The following is a 20,528-nucleotide window of genomic DNA, read 5'->3' on the forward strand; positions in this document are numbered from 1 at the left end:
AGTTATAATATTGACCACAGCAGTGTTTACATCTCTCTCCTCGAGCCAAACTAAAAGAATAAGCCAAGGAGAAAAACACCGCATTAAATACTGTGAAAAGTGAAAGTAAAATGACTCGCTCTGTTCAGTGTTGATGGAAAAGAATGTCAAATACTCATAAACTATTATAATGCTTTAATAATTTGTCTGGACTGTAAAGAGCTTCAGCATATTTGAGCTTCGTTTGTATGTGAGTGTTTTAGTCGGGCTCGTCAGTGTTTCTGCCAGGACAGTGTTATTATTACAGGTGTGATTTCTCAGAAAACCCCTACGGGCTCAGTAATGAGGAAACTGAAGCTCAGCCTGATTGTTTGAGTTTCCTCCATAACACTGAAAACAGGAAAACTGACAAGCAGAAACCAGAGAAAAGAAGAGAAACGGCAGAAACCAGAGCCGCGTTCACACACTAAACCATTTTCACAACACCACAATAACAGCAGAGCCGAGATCAACAATCAGAAAAAAGATCAGATATAAAGTCAGACACAGAACAGCAGAAACCAGAGCCGCTTTACACACAACCACTTTTACAAACACCGCAATAAAAGACTGAACACACAATGAGAATGGAGATCATATCATAAAGGTGCAAATGATCCAACCTTTTCACAGCAAACCATTTTAAAAACATTAATAAAGGTCAAATGCATGAATGAGAAATAATATCATAAAGTGAGAAATGAGAGCGCCGTAATGAAATAAGGGCTTACAGTCGTGAGATACAAAGATGCATTGAGGAGGAGGAAAAAAATAAATAAAGCCTTTGTCATTCTGGACACTTTAAGCACTGATTTCTGGACATATGCTATGATATACAAGTATATTTGGATTTAATATATATAAAACATGTGCAACGTTTATTTACAAATATTGCAAAAATGAAATTAATTAGTTCAGTGTAATTAATCATATGCACAGTTAGAAATAAGAAAACATCATAATTCATTCATTTTCTTTTCAGCTTAGTCTCTTTAATAACCAGGGCTCTCCACAGTGGAATGAACCGCCAGCTTATCCAGCACATGTGTGTTTCACAGCTGATCCAGCACTGAGAAACGCATCGAAATTATAAATGATAAATTCTAAAGCTTTTACACACAAAAGCATTTGAAAAGCACAGTAATAATGCACAATAAGAAATAAGATCACAGAAAATCAACATGTCTACTTTTATATATAAAATGCTTAATTTAATTAGTTTGATATCACCGGAAATATCATTTAATTAAACTGATTAGAAAACATTTATCGGAATTATAAAAATTGAATGTAATTAAATTGATCAAAATCTAATTAACGGAATTTTAATATATAATTTAATTAAATTGATTAGAATACATTTACCTGAATTACAATAAGTGTTTAATTAAATTGATGATAATCTAATTATTGGAATTATAATAATTTATTTAATTAAATTGATAGTAATATAATTAAAAGATAAATAATATATAAGCTAATTCAGTTAAACTGATTAGAATCCATTTACTGGAATTATAACATATTTTTATTTAAATTAATTGATCATAATCTAATTACTGGACTTAAAATAATTGTATTTAATTTAATTGATAAAAATCTAATAGCTATAATTATAATGTATAGCCTAATTTTATTAAACTTATTAGAATACCTTTACTAAAATGACAATATATATTATAATTTAATTAAACTGGTATTAATCTAAATACTGGATTTAAAACAATTGTATTTAATTAAATCGATACTAATATAATTACCAGATATAGAATATATTGGCTAATTTAATTAAACTGATTAGAAACATTTACTGGAATTCAGCTTAGTCCCTTTATTAATCAGGGGTCGCCACAGCAGAATGAACCACCAACTATTCCAGCATATTGTCTACACAGCGGATGCCCTTCCAGCTGCACCCATACACACTCATACACAAAGCCCAGTGTAGTTGATCAGTTCCCCTATAGCGCATGTGTTTGGACTGTGGGGGAAACCGGAGCACCCGGAGGACACCAACACAGGGAGAACATGCAAACTCCACACAGAAACACCAACTGACCCAGCTGGGACTCGAACCAGCGACCTTCTTGCTTTGCCACAGTGCTAACCACTGAGCCACCGTGTCGCCCTATTTACTACTTAATTAAATTAAATTGGTAATCATTTAAATATCGGATGTTTAAATATAAGGGGTGGAGCCAGGAAGCCACGCCCTAACTATTTAAACATTTTGGCACATGCTCTGTATATCACACATTCTCTCAGCATCATAAGATACGATGTCGCCGTGATTAAATGAAGGTTTCCAGTTGTGAGATACAGAGACGCACTGAGGAGGAGAACATAAATAAAGCCTTTGTCATTCTGGACAATACAAGCACTGTTCTGAGAACAGATTCACAACACAGTCTCTTTGTTCGCACTGATTTCAGATCAGTTACTTGCAATAGACAAAACTGAATCACATTTGATTCAGCAGCGGTTTTGCCCTGTAATCTGCCTTGATTTCCGTGCAGTTTAAAGCGAGCTGGAGTGTGCTTTCTCTATCTCTCAGAATAAAATATAAAGTCTTTATTTCATCTAAAACACATCTCACTTGGTCATAGATGAGCAGGGCTGGGGAGTAAATCAATATCGGTGACTTCATTATGTTTCCAACATGAGTAACTGTGTCTGATGAGGCTTATTTTAAGAGGATGACAGTTACATCCCAAATATCTTTTAGATTATCAAAGTGATTACTCGTGCATTTTAATCACAATTATTTAATTTAAACATCACTTTGACCATTTTCCTTCAGCTAAGCTCCTTATTCATCAGGGGTCGCCACAGTGGAATGAACCACCAACTATTCCAGCATATAGTTTACACAGCAGATGTCCTTCCAGCCGCAACCCAGTACTGGGAAACACCCATACACTGTCATTCACACACTCACTCATACACTACGGCCAGTGTAGTTGATCAGTTCCCCTATAGTGCATGTGTTTGGACTGTGGGGGAAACCGGAGCACCCGGAGGAAACCCACACCAACACGGGGAGAACATGCAAACTCCACACAGAAACACCAACCCAGCCCAGTCTCAAACCAGTGACCTTCTTGCTGCAACACTGCGCCACTGTGCCACCCAATTGTACACTGACGAGGGCCCCTTGGGCTGTAGGGCCCCTATATGTCTAGAATGGAGGCCTGAAGAGAAAGACGTTTCCCGCATGTTCCCTCAGTGTGCTGTGAAGGCAGATGTGTGTGTGTAAATACACTGTGTTTGTATTGCTCATGAGTATAGAGATCCACATATCGTTCAGTCATACAGTAGTGAAGGGTCCTCCTGTACACATTTGGTCACTTTGAATCAATCTTTAATGAGATTCAGGAACAACGAGTCCTCTCAGGGAGGGATTGAAACGTGTGCAGCAGCCTATAGAGCAGAGGGATATTCAACAAAAAGATCCAGAGGATCATAATGTGTATATGTCTTTACATCTACAGCAGCTCAAACACTCTAATGGCTAATGGACAGACGGCTGCTTCTCACTCAGGCCTGCTGGACATGCTAATGAGATGGAGAGATGGGCACTAGTGGGCGGAGCTTTCCCCCTCTGATGACATGTACAAAGGAAGAATGTCAATCAAAGTGTTTCTGCATCATGTCTGATTATAATAAGCACAGTTCATTCATGTTCACCACTAGAGGCTGGAGATATCTGTGATTAAACCTCTTATAAAGTGAGTTTTGCATATTCAGTTTCAAGTAGACAGGCTCGCTGACAGACAGTGATACAACCGGTTTCTCTAGGATAAAGCAGATGCCACTATAAAACTGAGCAACAGATTCTCAGAGGCGTCTGCACTGAACACGGAGACTAATGACAGATCAAACGTCAGTCACACTCTGCAGGTCACACATTACACTGAAAATATACCAACGGTTGCACTGACAGCATCAGAACACTTCTTCATTTCCTTTTCTGAGCGATTATTCACTGTATAAACTCTTTTCTCAGATGTTTTTTGTCTTATTTCTACAGCAAATATCTACAAACTCTTACATCAAGAAGCTTTTTCAGGACAAGCAAACAATATAGTGCTGTTTTCAGAAATAAAGAGTCAAAATGAGGTGAGTTTTTCAGCAAAACAAGCAGAATAATCTACTTTCCACTTTGAAGTAAGATCATTCTGCTTGTTTTACTGTAAAACTCTCTTCATTTTGGCTCATTATTTCTGAAAACAGCATATCATTTGCTTGTCCTGAAAAAGCTTCTTGATGTAAGAGTTTGTAGGCATTTACACCAGAAACAAGACACACTCTCAGTAAGTAAAGCACTTTTGCAGTGTGTCTTTGATTTCGAGCATGTCTCTGTGGCTTTTACAGGTCTAATCAACCGGTTAGTCCTGTCAGCTCAAACCTCAACACACACACACACACACCATAAACACACACCTTCTACACATTAAACAATAATAGCGCTGAACATTATAGGCATTGCAGCGATTTCATAAAGAGCACAGCGAGATAAAAACCTCACGCATGTGTGTGTGATCGAGCGTATTCTCTCACCAGAGAGCTGACGCTGACTTTAATAAACAACACTAATATTTGCTATTTGCTTTGGTGGATCAATTGATCGACATTACCCAGATATGGCAACTAATGCAAAATTACACACAGTTAAAAGCAGAAGTTTCCATACACTGCATAAAGAGGCACATCACCATTTAAATAAGGTCAGATGTTAATGTGATGAAACTTTTCCTCTTTTAGGTAAGTCAGGATGATCACATGTGTTTCTGTTCTGCTTAATAGCAGAATAATAAGAGAGATTTGTTTTGAGAAATTCTTGTAACTCTTCTTGAAAGTCAAGTTTACACACAATACGATTATTCTGCCTCTGAAAAGCTCAGATGATGATGTCAGGGTTTTGGAAGTTTCTGATTGGCTGATTGACAACATTTGAGTTAATGTGAGGCACAACTGTAGAATAGTATTGAAGGAAAAGCTCAAACACACTGCTTCCCTGTGTGACAACATGAGAGAATCAACAACAAAGCCAGATTACCATTAGCTGAATGACACTGGGGAAAAGACTGATGTGTGGAGACATGTCCTGTGCTCTGATGGAGCTAAGATTGAACTGTTTGGCCATAATGAGCAGCGTTACATCTGGAGGACAAAGGGGAAAGAACACAAGCCTAGAACACCATCCCAACTGTGCAGTATGGGGGCGGCAGCATCATGTTGTGGGGCTGTTCTGCTGCAGGAGGAACTGGTCCACTTCACAGCATAGATGGCATCATGAAGACAGAACATTATGGAGAAATACTGAAGCAACATCTCAACACATCAGCCAGGAGATTACAACTTGGCCACAAATGGCTCTTCCAGACAGACCATGACCCTAAGCACACTGCCAAATGAGTTCACATGTGCTTTAAGGACAACAGAGTGAATGTTTTGGAGTGGCCATCACAAAGCCCTGAGCTCAATCCTATAGAGAATGTGTGGGCAGAGTTGAAAAAGCTTGTGTGAGCAAGACAGCCAACAAATCTGACTCAGTTACAGCAATTCTGCAGGAGGAATGAGCCAGAATTTCTGCAAACTATTGTGAAAAGCTTGTGGAAGGAGACCCAAAACATCTGACCAAAGTTATACAGTTTAAAAGCAAAGCTAAACAATACCAAGGAAATGTGTGTAAACTATTGACTGTCTAGAAATTAAGAAACAATTCTCAAAATAATCTCTCATTATTCTGGCATTTAGCAAATGTAAATCATTTAGATAATCCTAACAGACCTAAAATAGTGAACATTTAGTGATTTACCATCAGACACTTTCAAAATTGTTGTTTTTTGTTGTTGGATTTACAAATACGTATGTTTAGATATGTGCTATATTAAAAAGTATGTCTAATGTCTAAAAATCCTTAAATCTAGAAGCATTTATTAGACAAGCAAAACACATCGTCTTGTTTTTTTTTTGTTTTTGTTTTTTTTAGAGATAATGAGTTTAAATTAAGTGAGTTTTCCCTAAAATTATCTGCCCATGAGGTAAACAAAATAATCTAATGTCAATGTAAAACCTAGAGTATTCCTCTTCCCCATTGGCAGATTATTTAGCTTGTTTTAAGGAGAAACTCTTCATTATTTATTTCTTAAGGCAAGACTGTATATTTTGCTTGTAAGGCTTCTTGATTTAAAAATGTTTAGATGTTTGGACTAGAAACAGGACAGAAAGCATTGTTTGTGATGTGCTGCTGGATGTAATCACACACTCAAATGCAGTGTTGAATGGTTGAATGTGTCATTTGCAGGGGTATTGTGCTCATAATGAGATGTTGAGTATAAAATCAATATGATTATACACACACCAAACTGTTTAAACCAATCATTAAAGACAAAACCTAATCATCTGTGTGTATGCCTGCAGAAAATGGTTCTCTTGCTTAACATTTTGTCTTGTTTCAATATCTAAACAGTAAAGCTTGCTTGTTTTTGACTCACTATTTCTGAAAACTAAACTATATTTTTGCTTGTATTTATAATAAATTTGCCCTTTTATCAGTTGTTCCCATTGCAAAAAACGTTTAGCTCTTTAAATGATCAAATGCACATAAAATATGGCAAACAAATAAGACTTATTACCTGATAATTTACTTATTTAACTTAATACCTGATAGATACTGAGAGAAAGACACTTAATGACTGTAGATGCTGATGAGTGCTACTTACCCCTCACATCATGTTTTTTTATTGTAAAATGATATATGTTGTTCTTTAAATAAAATGAATAAAACTAAAATCAAATCTGGTGTCTCAGTGGTCAGCACTGTGGCCTTACAGCAAGAAGGTCGCTGGTTTGAGTCTCGGCTGGGTCAGTTGGTGTTTCTGTGTGGAGTTTGCATGTTCTCCCCGTGTTGGCGTGGGTTTCCTCCGGGTGCTCCGGTTTCCCCCACAGTCCAAACACAGCACTATAGGGGAACTGATCAACTACACTGGCCGTGGTGTATGAGTGTGTGTGGAGGTTTCCCAGTACTGGGTTGCAGCTGGAAGGACATCCGCTGTTTAAAACATATGCTGGAATAGTTGGTGGTTCATTCCGCTGTGGCGACCCCAGTCATATAAGGAACTAAGCTAAAGGAAATTAAATGAATGAATAACTTATTACCTCATTATTTACTTACATGTTGAGCTTAATACCTGATAGATAAGTTACCATATACTGAGAGAAAGAAACTTGAGGACTGTAGATGCTGATGAGTGCTGCTACTTACCCCCTGACATGTTTGTTTTATTGTAAAATGTTATATGCTGTTCTTTAACAAATAAAATAAAATTAACTCTTTAAAATGCGCTGCTGACTGGATAACGGAGCTGCTCTAATTAACTATTCAAAGCTGGCGTTTGCTCATAGGAAGAGGACAGTGACGTCACACTTCAGTCTCCGCCCGCCGTTCGTCACTCTGCGTAGTTCACGTACAGTCGGAAGATCTTCTGGAAGGAAGGAGGCTCAATGAGGATGATGAGGGACGGTCGCAGACATTAGATCCGCTTAAGGAAGCCGATCATTTCCTGACTAACACATCTAGAGAAAACCCCCCGCAAAATAATCGCTAGATCAGCGCCAAAATGGGGAACCGCGTGGCGCGCGAGGATTTCGAGTGGGTTTACACGGACCAGCCGCACGCCGACCGGAGGAAAGAGATACTGGGTGAGTTTCTTCATCTGTTCTGAAATTCTGTGTTTTTGTATTATAAATATATATGATTTATACGATAATCATCACTTCTCAAACACACACACACCGGCGGCGCGTCAGCAGTCGACCTGAGGCGCGTTTTTGTTATGTAAAGTGCTCTCCTGAGGGAGCTAACGTTACAAATGCGCGCGGTTTCCACTTTACGGTTTTTATTATTGGGTAATACTTGATCGTGTCTAATTTAGTGTGTTTTCTGTGTCTGAAGATCTGTGTGTGTGAGGATTTGAGAGCTAAACTTCGAGTTGAGGCTAACCGTTATGTGAGGGCCACTCCCGACACACACACACTCTGGGTTTTCATGTCTTATGAGCCCTCCACATAGCTGTAACTACAATCAAAAATGTTAATATATATTTGTAGAATTATTAAGTAGGATTGACTTTTAAAAGCATAAATTAGTGTTTAAATAAATGTTTAAAGGCATTTTTTGTTCATGAAATATGTTTTATTTTTGAAAAATTGTATAAAATGAAGGTGCTTGAAATTCGGTTTTCAGTTTCAGAGCTGTAATGATTTTTCTACTGTATAGACTATGTTTTGTCTTGACCTGAACTCCACCTAAACCCAACCCTCACAGGAAATAATCTGCATTTTTACATTGTTAAAATTCTTCATTCTGTCTGACTTCTGAGCAGATTTCCTCAAGGAGTCTGAATATATGCCCACAAGCTCATAAATGACTGTTATTACTAATGAATCATGGGATTATTACCAGGTACACACACACGCATGCATATATGCAACATATGTTTATATCCACACTCCACTATTCTTATATTTAAAGGGACAGTTCACCCCAAAAATGACATTTATGTCACTATTCACTGGTTTCCAACCAGTTTTTTTCTTCTGTTGAACACAAAGGAAGATATTTTGAAGAATGCTGGAAGCTCGCGAGACTTTTTTCTACCATGGAAGTATATGGTTTGATGTTTTCAGCGTTCTTCAAAATATGTTTTGTGTACATAAAAAAGAAACCCTTGAGGGAGAGTATATAGTTAGTACATTACATTTTTTGTGTGTGATCTACCCCTTTACTTCAAGGAGAAGAGATTAAATGACATGGCTAACTAACTACATAATTAAAGCACACCTTTTTACAGTTTATCAGTGATATAGTTGTGTAACAGTCTGCTTGGAGCATGTAAATGTGAGTTATTTGACAGATCTGGTCAGTGTTTGTTCATTAGTGAAGTGTTTAGCTGCCGGTGTGCTGGTAAAGTTAGCAGCTGATGGTCACATGACGAGGTTATGAGCTCAGTGAAGTCATGCATTTCTTTCATCCTTCATGTCCTGAAACACAGACTGAGCTACAGATATATATGTTGAGCTCACTATATTATTATGGTGATGTAGTTACAATGTAACTATTCATTTAACTACTGAGTAATATTAATTATTACATAATACCTCATTATGGTCACTTTAATGTCTAATTCACATTTAATATATGAAGGTGTTTCCATGTGTGCTGTGCTAGTGCTGAAATATGAGTAGAGATTGCACAGTATGTCAGTAATCTCACATAAACCTGTTTTTTGGATAAGAGCTGAATCTGCTGAGCCAGCAAATCCCGTTGTTCATAGTTTGGATGGACATTGCTGCGGATTTTATGGATCATTTCATTTTAAGGATTCTGTTAAATACAAAACTGCTCAGTTCCTAATTCATGACTTATTCATTGTTCACTCATTGACCCCCGCACACACACACACACACACCATCATGTGGTCAGTGGTTTGGAGCTTTTAAATTATAGCGTACAATGAGGCTAAAGACACGCCTGGAGGGAAATGTGCTTTTCATTATTCCTAGAAGAACGTGCGTTTTCTTTTAGTGTTTTAGCTAGCAGTGATAAAGCAACAAATGCTGCGTGCTGAGAGAGGTTTTTGACACACACCATGGGCAAAAGGGCAGCCAGTATTGATGCAAACACTTCTGATGAACAAATACGACTTGTGTAACATCTAAACATCTAAAACTAGTTCACAATAGGTCTGCAAGATATATTGAGTAATTAGCAAGTTCTCTGAGAATACTATATGCTATATCTGAGTTTCAGAGAGGTGCGGTTAAAATGCATTTATTTTTAGAGCAAGCATTTCTGTGTTGCATGCGTTCGTTGTTTATGTTGTTATTATGTTGTTATCTTTATCTGTAATAGGCCCAATGATAAACCTGGGAGACTTTAAAAAGGTTCTTATATATGATATGGGTAATATATTTTAAATTGGTTGTGATTATAAATGTATAGACATATAAAAACACTTCTGTTTTAGACCTCCAAATTAATAAATTGTGAATCATCTTTGTCTTATATTGTTGTTAATGTTGTACTTTTTGCAATGCATTGGACTTATTTGGAGTCTTTTTAGCAAGTATAATTTCCTACAGAAATCTTTACATAAAAATATGAAATATTAGATTGGATTATCACGATCGTCTTCATGCTGCTGTCCATGACTGTTAAAGATGCATTAAGTTTCCGAGCTATTAACTTGGGGTGCCAATCTCTACATGTATATTGACATTATAATATACAATTTATGTATAAATATTTCATATATAAATATAAATAAGCAATTCTTTTGTACATGTATACATAGATACATAAAAGTGTGTGTTTATGTATACATAATATACTCCCAGCACACACAAGCATGTGAATACAAACCTTTGTTTTTTGCATTTAGTCATGATTGATCATTGCACAGCTGTATAGGCTATTGCAGAATGTTTGTTTGTTAAATTCAAATATAACAAACTAAATTTAAATTAGAACAGCTCCCAAATCAAACAAGTTAGACGAAGAAAGTACATATTTTCATATAAACAAAGTAAGAGTTTGCCTGTGCTCTTTCTGTTTAACATTAGAGGCAGATACACAGCATTTTAATCATGATCCAAACACAGATCCAGCACACATGTATCATGAGGAGATTTTCCTCTAAGTTAAACTATAATTTAAAAATTTAAAGCAAAAACAAAACGGTCTGACTTTAGTTTTGTGAAACTGTTGGCAAAACACATTGCAGTCACTGTTCAAATAACACCTCATCCTCAGCTGGATATTTACTGAGCAAACTTTGTTAATGTGAGCTCATGTTTGTCTGCTGTGGAGATGATTTTTCCAGTATTTGTGCCTGTGCTGACATGCAGCCGGTGTCAGCTCGTATAACTGATCTGAACATGTCTGAGGCTGTCTGTGCTTTTCCTATACTGTATGATCTAATGTATAAACTAGGGCCGGACTGTAAATTGATTTTATCGATTAATTCAGAGTGAAGTTTACATTGGTTTTTCCTGTAACACACGTGATGCTTTCCTCTGGGTTCCTATAGCTCCAGGGAAGAATTCTGAGAAATATTGTGCTTTATGAAATATAATAACACTGACGCACAATCACCCGCCAAAAACGGCATAATTCAGGGCTCTCAGTCATGCATCACTGTGAGAGAGACGCATTTGAACCTGCGCACCACACCTTGTGTTTGTTGTAAATAGATCTTGTAAAATGTGATCTTTAAATGACAGCAAGGTTCTTGAGGGAAGGATTTTTTTCCCTTTAGAGTTTTTATATCCTGTAATTATATAGTTATTATATGCTCAAGCTAATTATTTCGGTTAATAAGCTTTAACTCCACACTACTTTTTTGTGTGTTTGTGGAAAATGTATTTAAATTGTAAATTAATTTTTTGTGATGAAACCTGGGATATTTTTGAATGGCCGTATTGCCCAACCCTAGTTAAATTCTGGAGAAGCCTCTAGTTGCCTCAGCTCTGCCAGTTAGTGCTGCATGATTAATCCTATTTTTATCACGTTAATGATATTTGTGACCCACAATCAGTTATAAATATTGTGGTGATTTAACAGTATAAAGACCAAGCTGCTTTTTAAATGGGCAGAGTTTATGGATTGTACTGTTGCTGCACGATATTGGAAGAATCTAACATTGTGATATTTTGTTGTTTGTTGTTGTTCTGTTAATTCATTCATTATTTTTCTTTTCGGCTAATACTCTTTATTAATCTTTATTAATGAACCACCAACTATTCCAGCATATGTTTTACGCAGTGGATGCCCTTCCAGCTGCAACCCATCACTGAGAAACATCCATACTCATTCACACACTCATACACTACGAACAATTTAGCCTACCCAGTTCCCCTATAGCACATGTCTTTGGACTTGTGGGGGAAACCGGAGCACCCGGAGGGAACCCACGCCAACATAGGGAGAACATGCAAACTCCACACAGAAACACCAACTGACCTGGCCAGCGCTCGAACCAGCAACCTTTTTGCTGTGAGGCGATTGTGCTACCCACTGCTCCACCGTGCTGACTGTTCTGCAATTAAAAATTGCAATATTAATACCATTTCATCAGATGAATTAAATAACTATTTGGGAAGAATTCATAATTTTAGATTGATTGGGATGATTAAGGGAGTGCATAAAATATAACAAACAATACAAGTACAGATGAATTCAATAAAGGAAAAGATACACATTAAATAAACAGCATTTCATCTTTCCAGAGGAGTCTAACAGTATTCAAATATACAGTAATTGAATAATCAAACGTAAAATAATACTGCATAGTCTTTGTTGTATAAATAATTCAATAAAATTAATTACAAATGTTAAAGTTACAAATAATGGGATTTGTTATGCCTGACCGCTTCTAAACCCCTCACACAGTCACCGGCCTCAAAAACACTTGCAAAGTGATTGATTATTATCCAGACTCAACATTGCATATTCTCGCGATGTGACTATTGCGATATCGATGCTGAAACATTATATTGTGTAGCCCTAGAGTGTACACAATGCATCTCAGGCATGAAATGATTGCATCTTGATTGAAAGCATTTATTCAAGGAATGTAATGTTGATCAGGTCTTTACTCAAAACTTTGCTCCCGTTCAGTCCAAGCTTCCCAGTGTAACACAACAAACTTCACTAACCACCTTAAAAATCATCACAAAGTGGCTGTCGTCATGATTTGTGTTTGATGCTGAAGGCAGGGACTAATTAGATGGAGATTTCTGCATTGCATTCGCCCGTACAGATTACTAAACCAGAGAACATCTGAAATGTTACAAGTTTTTCCGGGCTCATTCAAAAGTGCTTTCAGGCTTTATGTAGGTATGCGTCTCGTGTCTGTAAAGCAAATATACGCAGATATTCAGCTTTTTTTTAACACATCTGTCAGTCATGTTAACAGAAGACACAGAAAGAGAAAGCACTCCCTGTCCACGTTAACAGACTTGTGTTTTCAGCCATATATTTTATATTTGTTATCTTAAGTTGGCATATATTTTTTCTCCTTTTCTTATTTTAGCACAAGTTGACATGTAAAAGAGGGACAGTTTCAATTTATTTATTTTATTTACCACAGCTAAGAGAATCTTGTCAGAGAGGTCTCTCCATGTGCTACCTGTCGTGTTTATGTTTACTTTTTTGGCTGTAAAGTTCAATAAGAATACACAAGCGAGTAAAAGCTCATGACCAAAGGAGTAATTGTCATTATTAATCATTTTGAGCACAATATGAGTGGTGATCATTTTGTTATGGTGCAGCTCTACTGCTTGATTTATTAAATAGGACAAGTTCATATTCTGCTGTGTCTTTTGCATTTTGTTTTAGGCAAATGACACTGGCTTCATGTTTAGCAGTATAAAGCTTATGAAGATGAATGGCTATGGTTGATGTTACTTTTCCCAGACACACAAAACAACAGATCACACCCAGTGTCGAGTTGCATTGACAGGGAAATAAGCATCATTTGAATGAACTCATCCTCCACGTCTGACTCTTGAGTTTCATCATTTATTGGGCTGCACAATATATTGTTCAGTATCAGTATTGCTGTATGAGGATCTGCAATAATCACACGGCGGGATCATGATCAGTGTTGAGTCGGGATTAATATTGATCAGCTCCACACGAGACACTGCAGAGTTTAACCATGACACAGTGAAGTTTGATCATTTGCATGTGTTTTTAAAGCATGTGACTGAGAGAATCTCAAGAGAGTTAAAGCAGGAACATTTATTATTTTTACAAATAGATTAGTTGTGTTTATTTCTAAGATGAAGACTGTGCGGTGCGGTGTGTTTTACATTGGATTATACATATTCTTTACCTGAATACTGTTAGACTCTCCAGAAAACCGTAAACCACCACTGTTTATTTCACTTTTATCTTTGCTCTACTGCATTCATCTATACTTATATGTAATTTATTATATCATTTACACAGTTCATTTCCCTAACAATCATTCCAGTCAGTATAATTTAATGAGTCATTTCCAAATACAGCTATTTAAAGATAGCATTTTATAATGAAGAACTGGATATGCCCGGCCATTGCTGAATATGAAGAGTTCAGTGTATGGAAATACCCACACTGTGAGCATCAGACATCATTGTTTCCTTGTTCTTATGTAAATCCTGTCTAAAATCCAAAGTAAAAAAAGCATGCCAATCAGAACAAAACACAGACTGAACACGAAACATTAACATGAACGCCTCAGGCTGTGTTTGATTAGCCACAATGTTTCCTACTGAGATTACAACAATATCATTTCCCCCTTATTTTTATGTTTATCTAAGCTTGTGTTGAACATTCAGTGTAGGTTTGGAGTCTTATTTTGAGAACTGGAGATGCAAGAAGACTAAAAAGAAAGACTGTTGAACACACAGATTATTCATTAATTCAGCACGCTCTTTTTTTTAAAAATGACTTCTGTTAGTTTATATTGTCAAATTTGCTGTGTATGTTTTTAATGAGGTAACAAACACATGTAGATTGCTTAATAGCTTAATGCACATTCATGCATCAAAATTCTGGAGTAAAAGAATGACCATGAACTTCACAAAACTCGTCTGTTTATGCAGAGGTTGATGGTAATTCTTGTCTGTGTTTTCAAAATATGGCTCTAAATACATCACTGTCTTCCCCTTTTGTTAACTATTATTATAATTTGGCATTTATTTAATCCACGACACCGCTCAGGAGTAAACTAGGTAACCGGTGGAATAATGGTATATCACTCACTCCTGCTAGCTGAGATAAATCTCTCCCTCACTTCAGTTAAAATATTTAACAAGCCATCTCCTATGAAATATATTTTGACATATGAAGAATGATTATTTTGCATGTTGATTTTTAGAGTACATCTTGCTGTGTGTGTGTGCATCCATGCGTGCGTGTGTGTGTGTGCGTGCACGCCACAGCTCATTAATATTCATGGCCATTCCAAATATAGTCAAAACCAAACTTTACATTCTACAGCAGGGGTGTCAAACTCAATTCCTGGAGGGCTGAAGCTCTGCACAGTTTAGTTCCAACCCTGCTCCGACACACTTACCTGTAGGTTTCAAACAAGCCTGAAGGACTCAATTAGTTTGATCAGGTGTGTTTAATTAGGGTTGGAACTAAACTGTGCAGAGCTGCGGCCCTCCAGGAACTGAGTTTGACACCTGTGCTCTAGGGGTTAGGGCTGGGCGAATTGACCGAAAATCTCGATTACGATTAATGAACGATTATTTTATTTCTTTTTTGCCTTCATAGTTCACTGACAGGTTTTGTACAGTAAATATTCTCACATACTACAAGTGAGAGATTTCTGAATGAAGGGCGCATTACTTGATTTTAAAATAATTGAAGGAAACACACTCTCTCTACTATCAGTGATTATTTATTGAACATCAGTGTTGAACAACTGAAATTTAAACACACATTGTCTCTTTTTCCTTATAAAAAGTGAAAACAAATAATTTGAGCTGTTGGAAACCACATTATTTTCATTATTTGTGTATCTCTTCTCAATAAAATAACTCCTGTATATGCTGTAAATAATATTTCAAACACTGCATTTCCTGCATCTTCTGTAAACAATTGTTTTCATGTAAATAATCATTTTATTGTAATAGAAAATATCTGCCTCAAGGCATGTCAGTGCAGCTTACACTCAGTGTTAATGCGGTGCGAGTGTGTGACGTGTAGTTACATTTTTTGAGAGGTGTGCAGGTATGCAACTGCATGAAGGCTGCACCGGACCACACCCATGCATTCGACACAGAAGTTTAAATCAGCGTCACTCTGTTGGACCTGGAAAAATTTGATTGATTATATGTTCTGAATGTCCATTACTTTTTGATTAATCGCCCGGCTCTACTAGGGCTAATTCCTGATGTGAAAAATGAGCATCTGAAACCATTTCTGGAGGATTCTTGAACTTACTCAAGCCACATACCGACTGTGTAGATTTTAGAGAATGATTGAGCTTGTTGAGTCCGTGCACTAAATGCCCCCTTTGAGCCATGCGGTGAAGGTCTATTAATATACACTTATGATTAAGATATCAGATTTCTCCATGACCTTTCAGCCCTAATCATTTATCATTTGTTCTTTTGTTTTTGCAGCTAAATACCCAGAGATCAAGTCTCTGATGGGCCCTGACCCCAGGCTCAAATGGATAGTCAGCACGATGGTGGTTGTCCAGTTTTTGGCTTTCTACCTGGTGAAGGATCTGTCCTGGAAATGGGTGTTTTTCTGGACGTATGCATTTGGAAGTTGCATAAACCATTCAATGACACTAGCCATTCACGAAATCTCTCACAACACTGCTTTCGGCAACAACCGAGCCAAGTGGAACCGCTGGTTCGCCATTTTCGCCAATCTGCCTATAGGACTACCGTACTCTGCGTCGTTTAAACGCTACCATCTGGACCACCACCGCTACTTGGGTGGAGATGGTGTGGACGTGGACATCCCCACTGACTTTGAGGGTTGGTTTTTTTGCACGCGTATGCGCAAGCTGATCTGGATCATGTTCCAGCCGCTGTTTTACGCCATCCGGCCGCTCTACATCAACCCCAAACCCATCAGCCAGCTGGAGCTCCTGAACGTGGCCATCCAGCTGTCCTTCAACGCGCTCCTCTACTGGAGCTGGGGCGCCAAACCTGTGGTCTACATGATGATGGGCTCGATGCTGGGCATGGGTCTCCATCCCATCTCAGGACACTTCATCGCTGAACATTACATGTTCCTCAAAGGCCACGAGACCTACTCTTACTACGGCTCTCTGAACCTGCTGACGTTCAACGTCGGCTACCATAACGAGCATCACGACTTCCCTAGCATTCCCGGACGACGACTACCAATGGTGAGAGCAGTTATTCAGCTTCATCTCTACACATTTACTTCAGTTCAGCACAGTAATTACAGTCGACTACAGTATTCCCTTTCACATTGTTCTGGTTATTTTGTTAAAGTTATACTGAACGCTGGTTTTGAGGTATCAACTTCACATTTCAAATAGAAATTATTCAAATATTTTGCTCTAATTCTGTCAATTTTAGGCTAAAACAGGTTTTGTGAAATACAGATTTTCTGTAAGTTAATCAAATATACATTTATTGTTTTATTATTTTCATAAAGACACATAACTGCTGTTTTATTTTACTTGTTGAACTTTTTTTCAGTTACTATCTGTTATTATTTTTCTTTTGACAGTACATAATATTGTACTCTTAATGTTCTGGAGACTAGTATTCAGCTTAAAGTGACATTTAAAGACTTAACTAGGTTAATTAGGCGAGACAGTAGACAACAGTGGTGTATTCTCTTGCAAATTAAATAACTAAAAGGACTAAGGTTGTTAGCAGTTTATTTATTTTTGTAAATATATTGACTCGTGTAGAGCCAGACGGAATCTGCAGACATGTTGTGCTATTTCTGCTGAGAATTTGGTAAGAAACCTGCAGATTTATGTGGAGTTATTTTGGGAGTATCATAACTAAAAACTCAAAATATGAAATACAGAATGATATCTTTTTGATATTTATTTAATGTTTACAATGCAAATCTCTTTTTTTGGTCAATATGATGTATAAAAGACAGAAAATATGACTTTACAAACTGTATTGTAAATAAATCTAATGAACGTTTTCATATTACTCAATATCATTACTAATATAAATTATAAATTAAATAAATGTAAATTTACACACATTTAAACAAGTAAATAAATAGACTCAATGATGGGCTAAAATCTGCGGACTCCTGCGCGTGCACATGACCTCAGTGATTTTGGTGATGCCATATATATATTGCGCATCATGAACAGTGCTTCCTAACAGGAGGAGAAAAGGTCAGTTTTCACATTTGTTATCAAGACAATAATATATGCTATATCCATATCACAGAGAAGTGTGTCAAGCATTTATGTGCTGTGAAGCTCTTTCCTCTCAATAACAGTCTGAATAAGCCGCTCTTCTGAAAGCATCTGACTGATATAGATATGTTTGCACAAGCTCTGCTTGAGCTCATTACAATCACAGAGAGCGGTCGAGCTGTGCAGTATGACATTATCATATGGACAAATGAAAAGTCTATTGTTTCATATCAGGCTCTATCGTTTATATAGTGGTGTCAGTGAATAGACTGTGTGTGATAGCTGTTTTTCATCATGTATATGAGCGCAGTATTACACTCTATTACTGTAATGCAGACAGAAACATGCAGGACAGCATCATGACTAAGCTGCCAGAACATTGAGTATTTAGATTTTTATGCTGGACCTTTAATCATCTGTTTTATTTTATCAGCAAGTTTGATTCCCAATGCTGTCCTGTCAATACTCTCTACTGTCCTCTCCATGTTTTATATTTATTAATATTTATTTTAGTTCTCTACATTTTAATCAAGCGTTTGTCCTAAAGTTCTAAATAAAGTCTGAAATATAGTCCAATATAACATTTCTGAATATATTCTTTAAAATAATACTTTCTTTTTCACATTTTAGTTCTAGTTTTCATTAGTTTTTTCTTCTAGTAAACCTTTTAGTTTCTTTATTTTACTTTTTAGTTTGTTTCCTTTTTTATTTTTTTAAAGGGAATTCTTTGACAGCTGAAAGAAGAGTTTGATCCTTTTTTGTTGATGACTTCAGCAGATTAATGCTCTTTCAGTCTTTCACATCATAATGTACAGATATTGGCTTAAAAGGCCAAGTTTACTACACAAACTGAGCTATAATCTATTGCAGGTTGAACAGCACTGGTCTGATGTGTTTTGTCAGTTCAGTGATTTCGACTGTGTTTACACACCACAACTGTGTAGCTAAAACTGGAAAGCTTTTCCTTGTGTTGTTGTAAAGTTTGACGTATACACAACATCCTCATGTCTACATACTCGCTGATCATATTTCAGTTTGCAGAGGAGGATGTTTTCCGGGTGAGCTGTCATTAACAGATGCATTAAAAACACAAAACTATTACTCCACTTTAACACATAAAGTACTAACATCCCTACCATTTCACAAGTATCCCTCAACAGAATGAAAACAGCTTCAGCTCAGACGGGCTCTCTTCAGTTTCACTCGTTCATTAGGAGTGAGGATGTTGTTTCTCAGGGGATGGACACGCTGCTTTATTCACTCATGTTTTATACAGTATTCCAGTTTTCACGAGGTCATGCTGCAGCATCTCAATCAGGTCGAGTTCAGGACTCTGACTGGGTCACTCCAGAAGGTGTATTTGCTTCTGTTGAGGTCATTGAGTTGTTGATTTGCTCTCATGCGTTGGTCGTCGTCCTGTTGTGTTACTTATCCTCAGTTAAGCTTCAGTTAGCAGACAGATGGTCTTACATTTCCTGCAGAATGTCTTGATTACACTTTGGAGTTCATTGCTAGAGTTGTAATATAGACATTTTACTGATGTGTGTGTGGTTTGTCCCTCAGGTGAAAGAGATCGCATCTGAGTACTACAGAGATCTGCCGTGCTACAGCTCCTGGATAAAAGTGCTGTACGACTTCATCATGGACGACCAGTTGAGTCCGTATTCACGCGTCAAGCGAAAACTGGTCGGAGACGTCAAGCAGGAGTGAGCAAACACACTGCGGCACACACACAGGCTTTTAGCATACAGCACATTGATTTTAATGCTTCACCAAACCCTCTGAGCGTTTGTGTTCTCACGCTCTGAAGATCCGGACTCTTCTATTAATGCAGCAGGAATCATGACACCACACGCTTTAATCATGTGTATGATGGAGCAGGTCATGTTCATGTAGCTCTACATGTTCAGTGTTCTTCCTCTTCTGGAGTGTTTTACAGGAGCTGTTGATGGAGCGAGCGCAGTGTGTCTGGACTGTGTGCTCATCTCTCTGCTCGTCTTCATTATTTCAACACTTTTATATTTCACATCAACTAAAAACAGCCTTACTGATATGGAGTCTGATTGTTACCGATGTTAATAGAAAGTAAATCTCTATATTCTCTACTGCTCAGCCGTCTGGACGCTTCTCTTTGCACTCGTCTGCTCATTATATATGTAGATATCGTCTATATTTGTGAACAAAACCCACATTACTCAAACTTCTCTCCATTTTTAATCTTTGTGTTGAGATTTGCTGCGCTGCTCTGCTGTTTGGGCTCACGGAGACCTCACCTCAGTGATTATTATGATCAGAAGAAAAGGAAATGAACATCGAAGTGGGGAGAAATTTGTAATACACACACACATATACATACATATATATACACACACACACACACATACATTTATTTATATATATATATATATATATATATATATATATATATATATATATATATATATATGGGTAACTTTTAAAGTGAAAAATATACATGAATATAAAAAAACCCTGAATGAATAATGAATAGACAGAGATATAGGTTAAGATATCTATATTTGTCTAAACTATATTATATGTTAAGCTATA

The 20,528-nt window shown here is 37.1% G+C and overlaps 1 protein-coding gene across 1 annotated transcript; it reads left to right on the top strand.

The window, feature by feature from the left end:
- Nucleotides 1–7,518: 7,518 nt before the first annotated feature.
- On the top strand, nt 7,519–20,065 carry degs1 (delta(4)-desaturase, sphingolipid 1). Its single transcript, NM_212700.1, is given in 3 exon segments — nt 7,519–7,725; nt 16,207–16,949; nt 19,524–20,065. Coding segments are annotated over 3 exon segments (972 nt in total). The 5' UTR covers nt 7,519–7,643; the 3' UTR covers nt 19,671–20,065.
- Nucleotides 20,066–20,528: the final 463 nt, after the last annotated feature.

The sequence above is a fragment of the Danio rerio genome, chromosome 13 (genome assembly GCF_049306965.1).
Source record: "Danio rerio strain Tuebingen ecotype United States chromosome 13, GRCz12tu, whole genome shotgun sequence".
Taxonomy (NCBI): domain Eukaryota; kingdom Metazoa; phylum Chordata; class Actinopteri; order Cypriniformes; family Danionidae; genus Danio; species Danio rerio.